Genomic DNA, 19,208 nt, shown 5'->3' on the forward strand with positions numbered 1-19,208 from the left:
TTAAATATCAGCATGTTAACTGTGATTTTTCATGCAAACCCAGTCCTTTCTCTATAGTGAAATTCATTTAGATGACAAATGACAGGAGAGCACGCTGGCTTGTTCGCATGGGCTGCTATGCAGTGATATACAGCACAGTGGTATGTGACAATATGCTGCATCATTTGATGCTTGTAAAAGAACATATGTTGTGGTACTAATTCCCATTGCTATGGTATGTATTTACTATGGCATAAGCCATGTTTGTCAATTGTTTAATTGCTAACATGAACTCACAAGCCGAGTAGTTTACCATCTCTGTATTGTTGAAATTGGGATTAAGTTAGCTGATCAACTAGGCAGCAAAAGAGCTGAGCCTGCACTCAAATAAACTCCTAATTAAGTCTGTATTGCTGTTTTTTCCCTTGTTTTTTACAGGTGTTAACCTTGGTATTGATCTAATTGTAGAGACTCTAGTTATTTTATTGAACAGCAAGGGGATTTGGGAATACTCTAGCTCAAGACTACAAGTGGTATTTTTTCTTCCAGTCTTACAAATATTAATCCTACTTCTAACAATAAATTCTCCTGTATGTGAAATTCACAGCTTTTTCCCATCCACAGTCACAGCTGCCAAAGCATGTGGTCTATATATATATATATATATATATTTCACTTATATCTGTAGCTACAGGGCAGATATCAAAATGCAGTTTATGTTTTATAAAAAAAAAAAAGCGCATGAAAGAGCGCGTGCGTGTGTGTGTGTGTGTGTGTGTGTGTAAGTGTGTGCGTGTATTACCTGTGTGTCCATGTAAGGGAGAATGTGGTCTCGGCAGGGTTGGGGAGGTGCTGGACGTCACAATCAAACTTTTCCTGTTGCTGGTCCGACAGCTGAGGACAAAAACATCAGTCAGTTCAGTTCTTTTTGATACAGTTTGTTTCTCTTTATTGAATTGATTTATAACTGTAAATTGTGTAGGCCTACATAATACATAGGCTAGAATTGAAGGAGCTCTGCAATGAACCAGACACAGATTTCCTATCACTCATTTACAAATAAGCAGCATGGTAAAGCAGACCAAAGCCACAGTAATCAGCTGCACACAGATCAGTATATCATATTTTAACATTACAAACGCATTAATGCAACACAGCCATTTGTAGCATTTCCAAAAAGGAGGGCTGTCCCAAATACTTTTTTGGGCTCTGGAGCTTCGGTAGTAATCAACAGTGACGATCTGAGATTTGAAGGAGGGGGTTTGGAGGGGTCAGAGTGATAACCATGTATAACATTTGTTTTGGCTACTTCCGCTCTCCATTCACTGTCTCCATCTCTCTTTCTCTTTCTCTCTGCCAGGGTCGCTATGCAGCAGTCCCTTAATGCAACTCACTGTCTGCCTCACTCGACCATGCAGCTCTCTTCCTCTCTGCCTTCTCATACTACTGGCTTGCTCTCTGCCTGACCTCATTCACTGTGCAGCTAACTCTTTTTTTTTCTTTCTTTCTTTTTTTTTTTTATCCTATTCTGGCTGTGTTTGCTCCAATCGCAGGTGAAAAAATCCTGATGTGTGTTGTAGTTTCTGGGCGAGTTTACCAGTGCGTATCAACAGTATACAGATCTGACACATGAGAAATACAACCCTGTGAAAGATGCCGGAACCTGACATTTCACCATTGTAAAAAATGACAAGTAAAACAGCTTTAAGTCAGTCAAAAACCAATTGAAAACCAAATGCCTAACAAACGAACAAATACCCAAATATTTGAATACTTCAGTCCGGCCATACAAAAAAGGCTGAGCTCCTCCACCGCAGCTTTCATAAGAGCAGTCACTCACTGTGACCATCAGACACACATCTGATCACACATGTTAGACAATGTGGGTATGTGCATCTGTGTGTGTGGGTGTGTGAGAGTGTGTGTGTGCTTCCATGTGTGTGTTTGCAGTGATTGCAGTGAGTGTTTTGCCCACAGATACGAGTTTCACAAAGTCCTGCTCAGTGAGGTGAGAGCTGTTCCACACAGCACCCTTCATGGCAGCTCTCTGGAGGACAGTAATGACTACACAGAGAAAAAAAAAAAATCACTGCTGCATTTACAGAAGACAGGAGGAAAAAGACACACAAAAGACATGATAAACATACTAAGCATCTTATTTTAAAAAAAAAAAAAAATAGCAAATAACAAAAGGAAAGACTGCACATCAGATCACGCCTAGGGAGTATTGATATTATATATCTAAATGGGACAGCAAAGGAAAATCTTTTTTTATTTGAGTTCAATTTGAGCCAGCAATTCATTAGACTGAGCTTCACTATGTTAGCTTGTGCCCTCAGATCAAACTAAAGAGTGTTGGGCAACAGCTGGATGATACCATTTGGCTCCATAATTTCCCTTTTACTCTCATTCCACTTCTGTGTTTGTGGGAGTCATTCTACTCAGAATCATTAGCCAAATGACTTAAAGGATTCACATCCTTATTTGGGCAGAACTTTGGCAGATTGTGTACAAGTTGCGGTCATAAATTCTACTTCAGTGTGCAAAATTATACTGCAAGCACATGTGCATCTGCGGCACTCAGTCTCTGTGCACTCAAGTGACAGGCGGCTGCTTTGATGGTGACAGTTAAGTATGCAAAAGCATATGATGTCAAATATAAAGCATACACACACAGACACATTCTTCCATACTGGATGCATGTCTCCCAGTAGGGGATCCAAAGTGCCTGAGGGAGAGATGAAGTAGAACACCACACGCTATTTTCTCTTTGTCAGAGAAAGTGAAAGAAAGACAGACAAGAGTAAAGTGCGCTAATGTGCTTAGCATGTCAACCCACAGTTAGTCGGTGGATTTGTCTCTCTCGTGCTCTTTCTGTCACGCAGACAGACAGGCAATTGATGGTGAGGCGTCTAAAATGTGGACAATTCTCTCCCAAGCTTCGCTCCCCATCCTGTAAATGCCTCACTTTGCTTCTCTTACATCATCTACACCATCCCCTCTCTGCTCCTCCATTTTTATTACACTCTCTCATCCCTTGCAACTTGTTTAAATCCATCACTCCTCCTCAAACATCCCTCTCTTCTCTCACACCACAGGAATAAGACCTCTGCTCTTCTCCTGCAGTGTATCTGCCTGTTTATTCACTTCTTGCTTTCATTCATTCTCTTTTTCCTTACCTCCTATCCTTCTGTCTTTTCAAGCCCCCTCTGCCTGATTGTCTAGTGTTCTAGCTGTCTCTGTGTCAGCTTCATGCTTTCTTTTGCTCTCAGATTTAGGGAGTGATTTTGAGACACTGAGAGACCCATCATGTGCTGCTCCTCGCCTGAGCCAAAACTCTCTCTCTCTCTCTCTCTCTCTCTCTCTGTGTGTGTGTGTGTGTGTGTGTGTGTGTTTGTCTTAAGATGTCCTGGGCCTCCGTGCCAATTGGTTTGAGGGTTCAAAGAAAGGTCAGAGCACTCTGACAGCTCTCAAAAACACAGTGGAAATAGCAAATTGCACTAATTTGCTCTCTCTCTCTCTCTCCCTCTCTCTCTCTCTCTTCTCTCTCTCTCTCTCTCTATGTGGGTGCTCCATGTAAAGACGAAAAAAGTCACTGAACATATATTACTAATATTCAGCATGGCAGCTCATTCTTCTAACAGGTGTGCATGTGTGTGTGTGTGTGTGTGTGTGTGTGTGTGTGTGTGTGTGTGCGCGCACGTGTGGAACACATGCTAAGCTCACACTGCTGATGCTGCACATCTAAACAGATGGCAGGAGAGCAGTTAGCCATCAAACTCACACCCCCGCCCACCCACCCACAAACTGCTTGCCATAACTACATTACACACAGTAATTGTTGGTCAATAGTGTGTATGCCATCAACCAAACAAAACAGAAACATAAGACAAACACACACACACACACACGCACACACACGTACATAGACATGCACACACAGAGAGGTGGAATTCCAGTGAGGCTGACATAAAATACAGTTGTCAGTCAGTAATTTTTTCCAAGCACTGATTCCAGTACTAATCACCTCAATCAAACAATGTAATGTGATTGCCCAGGGTTTTGGCCTGTCAGAACCACAACTTCATAATTACAGTGAGCAGATGTGATGGGCCAATTAAAACAGCGCACGGGCATGCACACACACACACGCACACACACACACCCTACAGACACCTGCAGGCACCAGGAATCAAAGGGCTGAAGAGAGGTGTGTGTGTGTGTGTGTGTGTGTGTGTGTTTGCATGCGTGTGATGCACCTATTAACCAGGAGTATCTCGTGCAGCGTGAAGGCGTAAAGCACTATAGCAACACATGAAAGTATAAGCAAACACAATCACAACACACACACTGTTTTTATTTCTCTAACACACACACACACACACACACACACACACACACACACACACACACACACACACATCTCATCAAACCATTTCTTCCATCTGCAATTTACTCTCTCTGTAACAAGCCTTGGCTACCGTCATTACGGCCATCACTCTGCTCTCAGTTTGAGGCTAACAGCGCAGGAGAAAAAGCCTGCTAACTCATCCTCTGGTTGTGCTGAAGCAGTTAAGTGTGAAGGCACTCTTTTCATTTACTCCCTCTACCTGGTACCCTTCTGTTTGTCTAGAGGAGGATGTGACACACACACACACACACACACACACACACACACACACACACACACACACACAAAGCATCACAGCCCAGCAGGGAGCCTAAGTATAATCACTTTAGTTCGGACTGAAGCCTACAGTATACAATTGCTCAGCAATCACTGACAGAGCTTAAAATAGACTTTTCTTACAATAAATGTCCTGTGGAAATAAACAGCAGCGTTCCATCCAAAAACCCTAAATAGTTTTAAAAATGTCATCCTTGGCACATTCTATTAAACTAGATGTCTCAAATCATGCGGCACAGAGGGCTGAAAGTATGAAAGCTTTCATTCCAGCCAAAAACAACACTAGATGGGCAACCAGAAACAGTTCCCAAGCAAGCAACTCAACCCAAGTCATTTGTGTCGTTCAATATACATGCCCCCCTACCTATGTCAGGAGACAAGCAGCAGGTCCTGAGTCAGTGTACTCCAATGGATGAAGATGCACCTGAATACAGATTATCAGATTATGACTAATTCTCATGTCTCATGGTCACTGAAGTAAATAGTTGACCTGTTTTCTCAAGTAAAAAGATCTTCTGAACATTATGACAATAAATTGTTATTTTTCAAGTATTCAAATCAGGAAAAAAGCTACATCTCCACCATATTAGCTAATTGCTACCTGTTAGCACTCTGTAGTGAAGAAATGCTGGTAGACCAAAAAAAAAAAAAAAAAAGCATATATATATATTTTTTTTTTTTACCACTGGTGCAGATTGTAATGCATCATCTTCCCTTATTTGAGTGTCTTTGGAGGAACTAATTAGGGTACAAAGTCAACTACATTCCAGCTCTCCTGGAGCTACAAAGGACTCAGTATCTTGTTCAAGGACATTTCAGCTGAGGGGCTTGAACCCTGGTACACAATTCATGTGTGCAAAAATAACTACGGTATGGATTAAAAATGAGTGGTTGAGCCCACACGGCACTGTGTTGGTTGCAGTGTCAGGAAACTCTATTTATGCCACAACATCTAAGGGCAATTTTTAAATTTAAACCATTCAGTGATGAACAATGGCGCTGGTGTTTTCTTGTAAATGACACTAGAGTGAGTGAAAAATAATATCACTTCACACAATCAATTGCAAAATACCAAATCAAAATCACTAACTAAGAGAATTCCCTAACAAAACATCTAATTCACATGTTAACACCTAAACAATGCAGAATGTAATTCTCCAAACCATGCAAGGCAAAACACATGGCACACGAACACACAGAGGCTGGCTCTTCTAGAGGTTCTTCTCCCAGGCACTGAATAAATGATTAGCTTTTTACCTGTCACCATAAGGAGAGAATTATACTTTCATCTTCTTTGATGTGTCAGTTTCTGCATATTTTCTAAACAGAATATATCTTCACATGCACAATTACTTTGCTATTGTAAAACTCACAAAACACACGCACACACACACACACACACACACACAGGTAGATGTACACAACACAACTGACGGGAGATACAAAGGAAACTAGCAATGAGCAGCTGTGTGGGCGTCAAACTAAATCACCCAGCGCTTGAACACACACCCACACACACACTAGACTGAGACACACAGCCACTGGGCAGAGGTGAGTACATGTGGATAAGATCTATGGCTAAACTCATTTCCCACAGTCCACTCAATAATGTTGGTCTGAGGGTTACAGCCCCTACAGGAAATCAATGTGTCTGCCGGCCCACAGGAGTGTGTGCAAGTGTGTGAGTGTGTGTGTATTCTTATTTTATCCACTTGTGTCTCCTGTTCTCCAGGTGAAAACACAGACTTGTTCTCAGTAGCCACAGGCACAGCAGTTAAAAGCCCATTAGCACTCCAAACAATTAGCTTTTTTAAGGAAATACAGATTATAGATTTTTCTAAACAAGACCTGCCTGTAAATTTAGCAAACAAAACTTCCACTGCAATTCCTATAAATGTTCATGTAGCCATTTTGTGTCTTTCCCAGTAAGCATCTTATTTATTCCAGTTGGGGATACAAAACAACACAAGGGGTCTGTTGCAAACATCAAATAAAACTCATGACAACAGCTGAAAGTCTCTCCAAAATGGAGAACAAATAACGCAAAAGATAATTTTTCCGTGAGCAAGTACCTACAGAAATATGACACTACCTTGGTTTTGGAGATGAAAGGCATGTTTGAACTAGATGCAGACAAGTTTGAGAAGTAGCGGAAGGTATGACAAAAATGTAAAGCAGTGCAATATATACTTTACGCACACCATAATTGGTGTTAACAAGGAGGATGCCATTCCGTTTCAACCATTTAAATCACCCCTTGTGCGCAATCAGCGCATCAGTCTTGGTAGAGAACTAAATCACAGCACAGCGCTGGATCTGTGCCAATCCAAAACCTGCCAGACCCTGTTGCTATGCAAAGAGTCACTTCCCCCTGTCTCTCTCTCTCCCTCTGAAAATCCTGCTGAGACAAATACACACAATGGGAGGCAGTGACAAGAGGGGGAGAAGAAGAAAGTGTCTGTATTTATGTGTCTCTCTACATGTATGCAAGTGTGTGTGTGTGTGTGTGTGTGTGTGCGTGTCAGCAGCCCCTGTTATTACGCGGGAGGGAGAAAATTGCTGCTTCAAACTGATAAGTACAGCTCTGTCTCTCTCTCTCTCCGCTGTTGAAGCAGCAGCCACTTCTGGCTTTGACAGAGTAAGAGAGAGCGAGAGAGAGAGAGAGAGAGAGAGAGAGAGAGAGAGAGAGAGAGAGAGAGAGAGAGAGAGAGAGAGAGAGAGAGGGAAAGAGATGAAGACAGAGAGGAGAGAGCGCAATTCAGGGAAAGACAGAGAAAAAGAAATGACTGTGCACAGTGTCGCCAGATCATGCCTCACAAATTGGACTCGCATCACAAATGCGTAAACTGTACGCAGATATCTGAAATTAAATCATAAGAAACACACACCGCGCTTCTGGGATACATGCCAGTGGTAATGTCACAGTCCCCCAACCCACCCGCTTACTCCAACAAACAGACACACACACAAACTAAAACATATCGCCCTATTTATCCATCACAAGATGTTTGGCAAATCTAGTTAGCTGACCTTCGTGTCAGAGCAACTCATGCTGAGACATCCAAGACATGCAGAGGGGAGAAGAAGAGGAAGATGAGCTCAAGAGGGGAGAGAACACCACGGATAGAGAGAGAAAATTAATTAGAAAAAAAAAAGATGATTTTAGAGATGTGTAAATGAAGCAAGACAAACAGGTAGCAAGGAAAATTTTACAAAAAAAAAAAAAAAAAAAAAAGGACGAGGAAGTACAGAGCAGAGCTAACAGGAGGCTGCCAAAGATTTTTTTCTTAAAAAGGAAGGAAAATGGACATGGAAAGAGGAGATAATGAGAGAGATAAAGTGAGCATCTACCTCTTGGAGCGCCGCAGCATGCTTCTCTCAGGCAGCGAGAAATTGGAGAGCACAGTCCAGAAGGAGTCAGACATGCTAAAGCTAAAGCTGACACAGATCCACTCTCATCGCTCTTACATGGATGCAAGCAGCAGCGGCACGCACGCAGATGCTCGGGGAGAGCAGAGGAGAGGAGGGAGGACGTGGCTAGCGTAAGCAAACAGATGCTGGCGTCCACATGTCACTGGCTAGTGTGTGAACTGTTGGTGTGTGAGCTAACCTCTACCGCCTCCGTGCCTCTTTCCCTCTCTCCCTCTCTCACTCCCTCTCTTGTTCTCAAGTCCCTGCTCTCCTGCACAGCAGTGCCCCCTCCCTCTCACTTCTCTTTTCTTCTTCTTCTCTTTCTACGGGGAGCACTTACTGACTTGAGAATGGTGTGTGAGAACGAAGGTGGGGGGATTTATGGTGACAGTGAGCGCTGTTCAGATAGTCCTACTGGTCATTTTGGGTTTGCTGCGGGCAGTGAGCAGTCTTTTCAGCTCAGTACGGCTATAGGAGTAGTGTAGTGTTATGTCTCACTATGACACACTGGCACCTCATTTATCCAAAACCTATTCCAACATGCTGACTGGTCAACTCTGAGTGAGCATACTAAACAAAAACTATACAGCAGTCATGACAAAAGACACAGTGCTGTGAAAAGTATTTGTCCCCATTTTCAGCATTTTTGTGTATTGTTCACACTGAATCTTGTAAGGTTTGCTTGTGGAAAAAGATACTGCACTCTAAATTATAGAATTAAACTATTTTTCTTGGAAGCCCCAGGAGTTGAAATGAAATTATTTATTTGTAAGAGACACAGCTATTTCGCACAGCTACAGAATGTTTAAGCAGAGTACACAGCTCTAACCCTGCACAGCCAGCGGATTTTGTGAGTTTACTTAGGTGTGAATCGTGACACCATCTGGCCATGCTCCAACCAAACTGTTATTGGATGGCACAACACCTTGTTTAAGTGGACCCGAGGAAGAGTAGCTGTTACCATTTGTAATAGCTAATGGGGATCCTAATAAACGGAACAGACAGATGGCTGAGCCGATCACCTGCTATTTCACTCAAATTTTGTTGGTGTTTGCAGGCCTGAATTTAATACCATAGCCTCTTTTCAGACCTTAAGACTACATGTTTGATTGCCTTTTGCAGAGGAGTAATTTTTCTCTCAGGCTCCCTGTAGAAAGGATTATTGGCCCCTAAAACATATTGTCAAATCCATTATCTGTATTTTTTTCCATGGTGAAGCATCCATCTGAAAGAATTCAGGCAGTAAATTAGACAGTATAGATATACTCAACTGGCTGGTATTCAGAGATATTGACAATGACAGGCAGTGTGTTATAAACACATGCAATTTAAAATGCTTACATTTTGCACTTTGCAAAAGTCTAAGCATGCAATGTTTTGCTCTGATAGCACATAAAATACCTTGCCATTTTTTTTTTAAAGGCAGGGTATTGTAGGTAAAGGTTTTGCTCTAAATACTGTGCTGCTATATGGATTTTCTGTCCTGCTTTATCTTCCAGAGTGTTCCATAGATGATGTTCATCTGTACCTTCAGGCCGTATGTGTAAATACAGATACCATCTCTGTACCTCTGGCTTCCAAAGAACTACTGGTAGGTGTATGTGTGTGCCCGCACATGAGTTATAATGTAAATCTGCTTATCTGTGGCAGGGGAACAGATTAGTTGGGACAGACAAGTAGGCTTGCATGTCAGAGAGAGAGAGAGGGAGAGAGCAAGAGATAGATAAGGACCAGCAGACAGACAGGCAGTCAGTAAGAAGGCTCTTCACCACCGCATACCGCTCAAAATGTAATAAATGTCCAATCCAGCTTCAAGAGGTATTCAAAATCCACAAGTGCCATCTCACCATCAGCACAGCCACAGTCATCTAGCTGACAGGATGACAGTTCATTTATCTCTCTATTTTAGTTCCGTAGTGAGTGGGCTACAGCCAGAGCTAAGCAACAATGAGCGGACCAATTGAATTAAACCATGCAAGTTTCAATACAATTCAACGCTGGTTCTAAAGCAACACTTCTCCAGTACCCGTATGTGTCAGACGAAAGCATGCTTCAGTTTGTAATACTGCAAATCATTTGCTGTGCATGAATGATAGAAGAACACTTGAAATTCCACTCTACATATTTATACATTTAAAGCTTTTTAATAACCTACAATAACTTACAATGTGGGGCATTCTTTCTGATTTCTTGGTTCTGATAGATACTGTCTTTCAATTCCCCAAACAAAGCTACTATAAGTCTTACCTGGCTGTCCAATGAGTTATGCCTGGTAGGCAGCTCCTATTTCAAGGGCTAATTCATTCCCAATGCTATCTAGACAGGATGCAATGATAATTTCAACTATGCCATGCCATATTAAGTCCAACTGTGTCCAAACATGGGAAACTGTATCTGTAACTAATTCAGTTTAAAGCTTGGTGTCTCTGATTAACTCTGTAGCTTTTTCCTAGCCTAAGGACAGGCTTTGGTAGTAATTTAGCAGAGATGTAGAGGGGTTAACCGCACACAGAAAACACTTGAAAAATAGTTAGGGCTTTTGGAACCCATTTAGAAGTTTGTCATAATGAAAACCACTTACAGCTTTGTATGAGAAAAGGCAACAATCTGTACAGGACTTTTTTTTTTTATTCATTTCCTTTAGGTGGCCAGAAAATAACTATTGAGTGGGTCTGCCTGCAAATGTTTCAGGGTCTGATGATGATGGAGCAACAGATGACCTTTAGGGTTAAACAAGTGGAATTTTTTATAGTGTCAGCACACACATGCACACACACCCGTACATACACACACACCTACACACACCTACACACACACACACACACACACACACACACACACACACACACACACAAAGCTTATTAGTGCTATTTGCCAGTGTCCTTCTAGTAAGGGGTAACGCAGGTCACACAGGCTGAGAAAAAATGCTGCTATTGATTCAATACGCAGCCTGCTGGGACTTTACATACTGAGTAGAAGGTCAGCAAACTAGGTAATGGAGGCAAATACACACATGCATGTGCACACACACCCACAATGTTAGTGAGTCTTACCTCCAGAGGAAGGGGTTTCCTCCCTGGTGCACTGGAGCGGACATAGGACCATCGGAGGAACAGGGGGAAGGAGAGGGACAGGGGACAGAGGGAGAGAGCAGGATGACAGGGGGCTGAATGATGGAGGGATAAAAGGAAGTGGGGGACAGCAGGTGCTGGAGGAGGCTGCTGTTACCGTGGCAACGCAGCTGAGCCGGCGACCAGATTCTGCCAACAGAGGAGAAGGGGGAGTGAAAGTGTGGATGAAGAGGGGAGACGAAGGGAGGGAGAGATGAGGGTAAAGATGGAAGGACGCACAATGAGAGAGAGAGGACTGCTCGACCACATAGGTGGGAGCAAATACTGTACAGATGCACGTGTTTGTGAGTGTGTGTGTGTGTGTCCTGTTAGCTGATACAAAAGCAGAAATGCCCAAATGTAATGGAGACTGACAGTGGGTTTTGGTTCAAAAACATGACCTTTACCACACCATTCACAAATGTGAGAGACTGAGAGAGAAAGAAATACAGAACAAGAGCCATGTGCAAGGCACAGAATTATTCATGGCTGCATGGCTAAGTAGCATTTAACTCCAGAGGTTTGATATGAGAAAATATTGTGAAGGGCTTGGTGGAAACACCTTCATCTGTTTTTCAACCTTCTGACATCGTATGCCTGCCTTCCTTCTGCCTTCATGTAACATCTGCAATTTAGTGCATGATTTTACATATTTAAGATGTCTGTGTGTACAGCAAATGCTTTGTGCATTAATGAATGGTTTTGTCCAAAATAATGAGTGCATACATTTTTGCATGGATGGAAATTGGATGCCTATTCCCAGTAGCATCACTGAGCTATACTATCTGTCTGCTTGCCTTTCTATGTGCTTTCTTGCCTGCCTGGCAGCATGTCTGTCTTTCAGCCCCTCACAGCAGGAACACAGCCTTTGCGCAGTTATCACACTTGGAAGCAACTGGGTAGAAAGTTCTGGAGCAACTTCACAGAGCCTTGATGGGACTCATGGGGTGCAGAGGGGATATGGCGGGACGGGATGAAGGAGTGAGGAGAGTAGTGATGAGAGGAAAATCAGCGAATGAGAGAACCTAGATACAGTAAGCCCTGTGGCTCGGGGGTTTCTATAGTCTGCAGAATGTAGATGTTGCTAGTGCCATTCTGCAGCATCATGACTTGCTTTAACTGCCACTGGAAACAGTTCAGATACTGGCCTGAGCAGTGCAACAAGACTGTAATAAGTGCCACAGCCTACCCTGCTGTGTTACCAAATCGAAGGTTTGCTTCTATTTTACAGTATACTCATCCTCTCCTTCTTCCTGCAGTGTTTGTTTGGCAGTTGGTGCAGGTTCGCCAGGGCAGAAGGGCCATATGGGGTCAGTCTCCACATACCCCTCCCCCCAGTGAGAGGACAGAAGGGGTGAAACCACCTGCTGGGGGTCTAGGGCTATGCAGGCATGTGTGTGTATGTCATTTGCATGCATGTATTTCGAGCTAGGATTTCCCTCCCTGCTAATGCCTCTCTCTCTCTGGGTCCTTTTCATCTTCTTCCCTCCTTGTGGTTTTCCATTCTGCCTGAGTACTGGGTGTTTCCATGACTCAGTATATATGTATGTATGTTTATGAGTGTGTGTGTGTGTGTGTGTGTGAGTGTGTGTGTGTGTTGAAAGCTGAGCTCGCCCCTTGTACAAGGCTATATTTGTAGTGACTGTAAGATAGATAGTGAGACCTCTCTGTCTACTTTTGACACTCTGTCTCTCATACTCTGTTTCTCGCTACCAAAATCAGTCACCTGTATCTGAATCAAACACAACAGGGTATATACTATATGATCAGATTTAACCTCTTTAACTCAGCTGCTCCTGGAGGTGGGGTTGTCATGGCTGCATGACGGACTTTGTTCATATCCACAAACCCTTATTTTACTGTAAACTCTAGCAGAGAACCCAAGGTTTCCAAAGATAGCAAATATGTCCTAATATTTTACAGGGAAAAGTATATAAAATGATGCATAAGACATCTAGATATTTTCTATCTCATGCAGTGTTGCAACGTTAAAACAACTGCATTTTGGATTTGAATATTTCACTCAGTAGAAGAGTGATGTAGCTTCAGTGAAGTGCTGCAACCAGCAGGAACAGAATATATATGTGCCATTGCCATACAATGTGAAGAATAAATCTAACTAATGTCTAAGGACATTTAAGGGAAAGTTGGAGTTCAAGGGGTTAAATGACAGATAACAGGAGAAAATACATGTTGACAGCACTGAAAGAACAGGGAAAGAAGAGAAACAAACAAAGGTGTGCTGTTTATATGAACTGGATATGCATTCTCTCTATATAATTCACATACGCACTCCCACTCTCCCATCCACCCACTCTCCCATCCACCCCCACACACAGACAGGATAGGACCACAACTATAAAACCCTCCACACACAGTCTTACTGGAGTCGAAGGTTTGGGGCCCCTGCTCTCTCTTTCCTCCTCTTCATCTCGCCTCCCAGGACAAAATAGACAGGGTCACCGGTAATCTTTTAATAATCCACTGGATTGTGTCAGCTTACTTATCCATCACAGTCATACCTGCCAATGGGCTCGCTCAGAATCCAGACAGTACCAAAGATGCACAAATAGCTCCACGACTAACTAGCCTTTGATGAGTCAATTGAGAAAATCCCTATTTTATATTTAAAGGAATGAGAGATGAGTGTGTCACACAAGTTACGTCAACTCCTGCTGTTTGGCATCTACACATAAAGTTGGGCATGCATAAACTCTCTCTCTCTCTCTCTCTCTCTCTCTCTCTCTCTCTCTCTCTCTCACACACACACACACACACAAACACACACACACAGCTATGTTAGGTATCTAGGGTACAGTGTTCTTTCACTGGCATGCACAGACTTGCTGAGTCACAAACTAAGTGACTGCCTCAAAACACACACACACACCACACACACACAGCCTCTGGATATTAGCCGGATGACCCACACAGATGCTGACCACACACTTATCTAAGCAGTGGGAAATAAATCAGTGAATATCCGATGGGGCTCAACAAAAATCATCCAAAATTTCCTCTTTCCTCTGTCGCCTTCAATAATCCACACCCAAGGTGATAAAGTGAATTTTCCAAAGGTTTGGTGAAACAAATAAAATAAAAAGTTGATCTGTGCCTCCGTCCTCCTCTTCCTCCTCCGATATAATCCACACCATTCAAACTTCGGAAGATACGGTTAAAATTTCCTCGCGCATGAATGAATAAATATCCCAAATGTCAGTGTCCAGGTAGTTCCATCAAGTTAAACAAAGACGAACACTATCCTTCAGTCTCCATAGCTCGCATCCCTGATGTGCAATGACAATTCAGACAAACTGAGTGTACTGAATGTTTGTGGTGTGTGTGTGTGTGTGTGTCTCCAAAACAGAGCTCTATCCCTGGTTAGGTCTGTCGGGGTTAATCTCCCCTCAGTTCCTGGAAGTCTCAGGTTGTCTGATCGCTTTGACAGGACTGGTCCACTATCAACAAGTGCACTGACTCTACCTCTTCGACAAACATCCCAGGAAAGAGAAAAGGAGGGAGGGGGCAAGAGAGCAAAAGAGAGAGAGGGAGAGAGGGAGAGGGAGTTAGAGCTAAAGAAAAGACAGCAGGGGCAGAGGGAAGATAAAGCAAAAAAGCAAGCCTGATACGTCCTCTTGACTAACACATAGCACTAATCAGGGTGTATAACCTGAATGAGAAAAATTATACTCTCTCTCTCACCCTCTCACACACACACACACACAGAGAGAGAGAGAGAGAGAGAACATTCCCATGATATCACAAGACCATGTAGGAAGTGCAGCTGTCACCCCTACCTCCCTCTCTCTCTCTCCCGTTCTATCCATCCATCTCTCTTCCTCTCTCTCTATCCCTCCTGTCCCCTGAGCCTGCTATCTTTTCCGAGAAGCCCGGGGACATCAGCGTCCCTGATGAGGCTAAATGCAGTTCACATGCCAGATTGCTAATTCACAGACAATGGACCGGATCATGGAAGGCTCAGAGTTGGTTGCTGACCGGGGTAGTTTTGCACGCACACACTTGTGCTAACACCAATGCAGGAACGTTCTGTATGCGGCAAGTGTGAGCACGCGCGCGCACACACAGTGTTTTGTTAAAGTGGTGAGATCGCTGAGATGACAAACAGGCATACACAAGACACACAGGTGTGTGTGTGTGTGTGTGTGTGTGTGTGTGTGTGTGAGAGAGAGGTAGAAGTTAAAGTGGAAATAGATGAAACTACATATATTGAAGTTTGACTTGTCTGTACATGCACATATGTCTTAACAATGGACAATGAGTGCAACACTGAAGAAAAGAGGTTTGTCTCTGATTTGACAAGACAAAGGCTTGAATTCAGTGCCATCAACCCAAAACGTACGTCCTCCATAAAGTGCTGTCATGGTGCAGCTGTAGACAGCAGGGTTCCAGCTACCGGCAAGAAAATCACTGTGATCTCTCAGTGAGAAGAAACAAGCTCAGTGAACTCAAAGAGGCAGCATAACACCCACTGGCACACACACAAACTAGAATCTCACAGCATAACTTTAAGCTCACACAGCCACCAGCCAGGCAGCACAAACACGCACGCACGCACGCACGCACGCACGCACGCACGCACGCACGCACGCACGCACGCACGCACGCACGCACGCACGCACACATAATTATAGATGCTGCAAATGTGGACACAGCACATGCATAACAAACACAGAAGGCGAAATATAATACAAACTGATTAATACACAGTCAGGCACATACTGTATACAATCACAGACACACATACGCACACACACACAGCAACATCTAACCCCTGCGACTTTGAGCGGATATTAAGGCAAACTGTGATAAAGCAGCTCTGCATCTTCAAAGAACTAGCAGGAGTTATGGGCGAGATAAAAGTCGACTGCTTTTGTTTGTTTGGGTCTGGACTGCAGCTACAGCCTAAAAAACTTTTTTTTTATTTTCCTGTTTTGTAAGACTTTGTATGAGACTCTGGCAATATTGAAGAGAGTGAAAGTAACACAGAGAGGATGACAAATGGCAAGCACCATGAGGTTTATTCAAACCCACTTAAGTAGGCCACACTGTGCCTCTCAGCCTAGTAAACCACCAGCACATGTCCAGCGCTTTTTAGAGAGAAAATTTCACATCAGACCCTTGAAATTGGCCCAAATTTGAACAAGTGGGGATGTTGCTGAGTAGTAGCTGACAGCATGCTGCTTTAGGGGGCTCAGAGAGCAGGCAAATTCCCTGCCTCACACAGAGCAGCATGCTGACTGATGACTTTTTATTCACACCTGTACATTTATGTAAAGAAGAAACCTCTCTAATTAGTGCTGCATCTTCTTGAACTGAGTCCCATAATGAACTTCTACCCCCTTTTGTCCATCACAATCTTGAATGTACACACACGTGGACAAACACACACACACCGGTATAAATAGGATTGTATCTGTCCACATTGGGATGCTCAGCTGTTGTTCTGGTACACTCACACATGCAGTCACAATGACCTTTCAACTTTGTCCTTTAACCTCTTACTGGAAGCTCTCTCTGCATAACTTGATATGGATTGGCAGCTGAGGCTAAATGAATCTGGGTAACACTGGTGGTCAAAGGATCACATCAAGGATCATAAAGTTTTAAACAAACCTTTTCATCCACATCCACATTGTGTAAAATGCCTGAACAACATACAACATAAAACCTCTTGTTTGACTCAAACAGTTTGTCTGTGCCTCAGTGGTACAGTACTAAATGTATCGTAATGTATGTATGCCCAAAAAGAGTTGTCACTGGTATCTGTGTTGTAAGTGTATGTGTGTATGTGGGTGTGAGTGCCAGACCAGGTGGTGGTGTCAGTCTGTCCCTTGGCAGGCCTAACCAGGTGACAATGTGACAAAGTTCATGAAGCAGATTGTACACACGAGGAACGGCAGTGTCCTACAAAACTATGCACCTTGAACATAACTTCGTTTTTTCCTGTAAGCGCTAGCAGGAAATGAAGAGTTGCATTTCAAAACTAGATATTCAACATTCGAAAAAATATTGCAAAATGACAACTGCCTGTAAAAAAATAAAATATACAGGGGAACATTGAGGATGCTGATGAAGATAACACCCTTGCTTATGTTATTATAATATTTAAGAGAACATAATTATTTAGATTAATGAAACTATGGACATGAGGTGACAATATTTTGCCAGTATTTTGCCAAATGGTTATATGGCATTTTAGAACGAAATCTTTCTCCAACACTTACAAAATATATCATGAAAAAACCCTAGATAAACCCTTTAAAATCCTATGATAAATGTCAAGAACATATGATCATCAATGCGGCAGAAATTCTACTGTTCTTGGGCTTCATTTCTTTGCAGGATGTTGAATGCTGGGATGCAATTTTGCGGTACAAGACCGCACTGAATTCCATTAATACTCATATCTACTCTCTTCAAAGCCACTCCATGCATATGAAACAGTAACACGGGCATGACACTCTAGATACTGGTTTCCATCTCTCCCTTAATGCACATACGCACCGTTATTTTCCAAAAGAACAAGCCAGGAGGAAGACAAACTCTCCATTAAAACCCAGACAAATCAAATTAAGTGGACTGGTCATGCAAACCTCATAGTATTTGGATCCAGGTTTGGTTCATTGCAGTGCTCCTGTAAAGCTTTTGACACGTTTCCAGATGACACAAAAGACACCTTTGTAAAAACCAAGGCAGACGGCCGGGGTCCTGAGTGGACAGGACAAAGAAGACAAATGGGTACTTACAAACTGCCCCGTCTTGGAAGGCTCAGCTCCTTCTGCAAAGACAAAGTGAGAGAGAGAAGAAAAGAATTTTAATTATATGGATCATTGTTATTGAATGGATAATTCAGTGGTCATTCATTGTAACTCTGTTTCAACAATAAATAAATACACTGTTTATGTGATACAGAGAGACATTTTGTTTTTATACTTGAAGCTTTTGTGTGAAGTACTGCATGTTGGCCAACAGGTGTCACTGTAACACAGCATGTATGAGCTGCCACAACAACGGAGCTGCTGTCATGTCCATCAGTGTATACAGTACAGCTTTCTATTATGCAGCAATAATTTCAATGGGCGCCATAAAATCTACTCCAGTGTTACATCTTATTGGCACATTTAACACATAACTAGTGGAATAATAACAGGGCCAACAGAGTCAAAAATAATCACATTTTAAGGAAACACTGGTGATGACACCAGCTCGACTAAGCAGAAAGTGTAATGTCCTCAAATGATTGTTTCTCTTGTTTGCAAACTAAATGCTAGACACTAAATGTGTTTCATATGGACTGATGAATACAGCCATTTAAAAAAAAAAAAAATCAAGTAATTGTTGAATCATTTAAACTGAAACACCCGAGTATAAGAAACAAGCCTATTTTGTATGCATTCAAAATGAGACACTGACATACCACTAACATACAAAACTATGTTAAAACAAAGCATATAGCATGTATAGTGAGAGCCGCATGCCTTTTATGGCCTTGATGTAAATTACATGGGGTCATGTAGAGCAGAAAGGGTGAGTATGCCAAAGTGCATCCAAGCTGCAGGTATCCCACTTAATTGCAAGAGAGCAGATGCATGTCTCAATTTCATAACCCAAGAGTAGAAAGGTGACAGAGTTCAGCTGACAGGCTTATAATTTGGTTTCTTCAACTGTGGCTCAAAATCTTCTGTGGGTGTAACTGCTGGAAACTTATATGAGAACATAAGTGAGCTATAATATCTTTAAATACCCCTGAGTGCCAAAGCAAGGAGGAAACTATATTGAACTTGAAAAACTATTTTGAACCACTTAAACCTGGTTTATAAACAGTCTAAATTTTAAATAGCTGAATATCGAATGAACACCAAGAGGCAGAGTCTTGTGGTGTATGTAGCCGGTGAGCCTCGCTAACTGAAAATGTTTAAAAAAGAAAGTGTGAATGGAACAAACATTGGACCAAAACACTCATATAGTGCCATTCTGCTTCATGTTCAACATTTCAGTTG

The 19,208-nt window shown here is 42.5% G+C and overlaps 1 protein-coding gene across 5 annotated transcripts in view; it reads right to left on the reverse strand.

Moving 5' to 3' along the window:
- Positions 1-19,208, reverse strand: part of mast2 (microtubule associated serine/threonine kinase 2) — a 170,919-nt gene that overhangs the window by 47,434 nt on the left and 104,277 nt on the right. Inside the window, exons 1-4 of one of the 5 annotated variants that reach the window (XM_030048902.1) lie at positions 14,089-14,926; positions 13,572-13,981; positions 11,131-11,337; positions 782-873 (exon numbers count right to left, since the gene is read on the reverse strand). In XM_030048902.1, the coding sequence (XP_029904762.1) occupies positions 782-873; positions 11,131-11,337; positions 13,572-13,618 (346 nt within the window). In that variant the 5' untranslated portion in view covers positions 13,619-13,981; positions 14,089-14,926. Of the gene's footprint in view, positions 1-781; positions 874-11,130; positions 11,338-13,571; positions 14,927-17,954; positions 17,987-19,208 lie in introns of those variants that run through there. The other 4 variants (XM_030048904.1, XM_030048903.1, XM_030048901.1 and 1 more) reach the window with 4 other exon arrangements.

The sequence above is a fragment of the Myripristis murdjan genome, chromosome 4 (assembly GCF_902150065.1).
Source record: "Myripristis murdjan chromosome 4, fMyrMur1.1, whole genome shotgun sequence".
Taxonomy (NCBI): domain Eukaryota; kingdom Metazoa; phylum Chordata; class Actinopteri; order Holocentriformes; family Holocentridae; genus Myripristis; species Myripristis murdjan.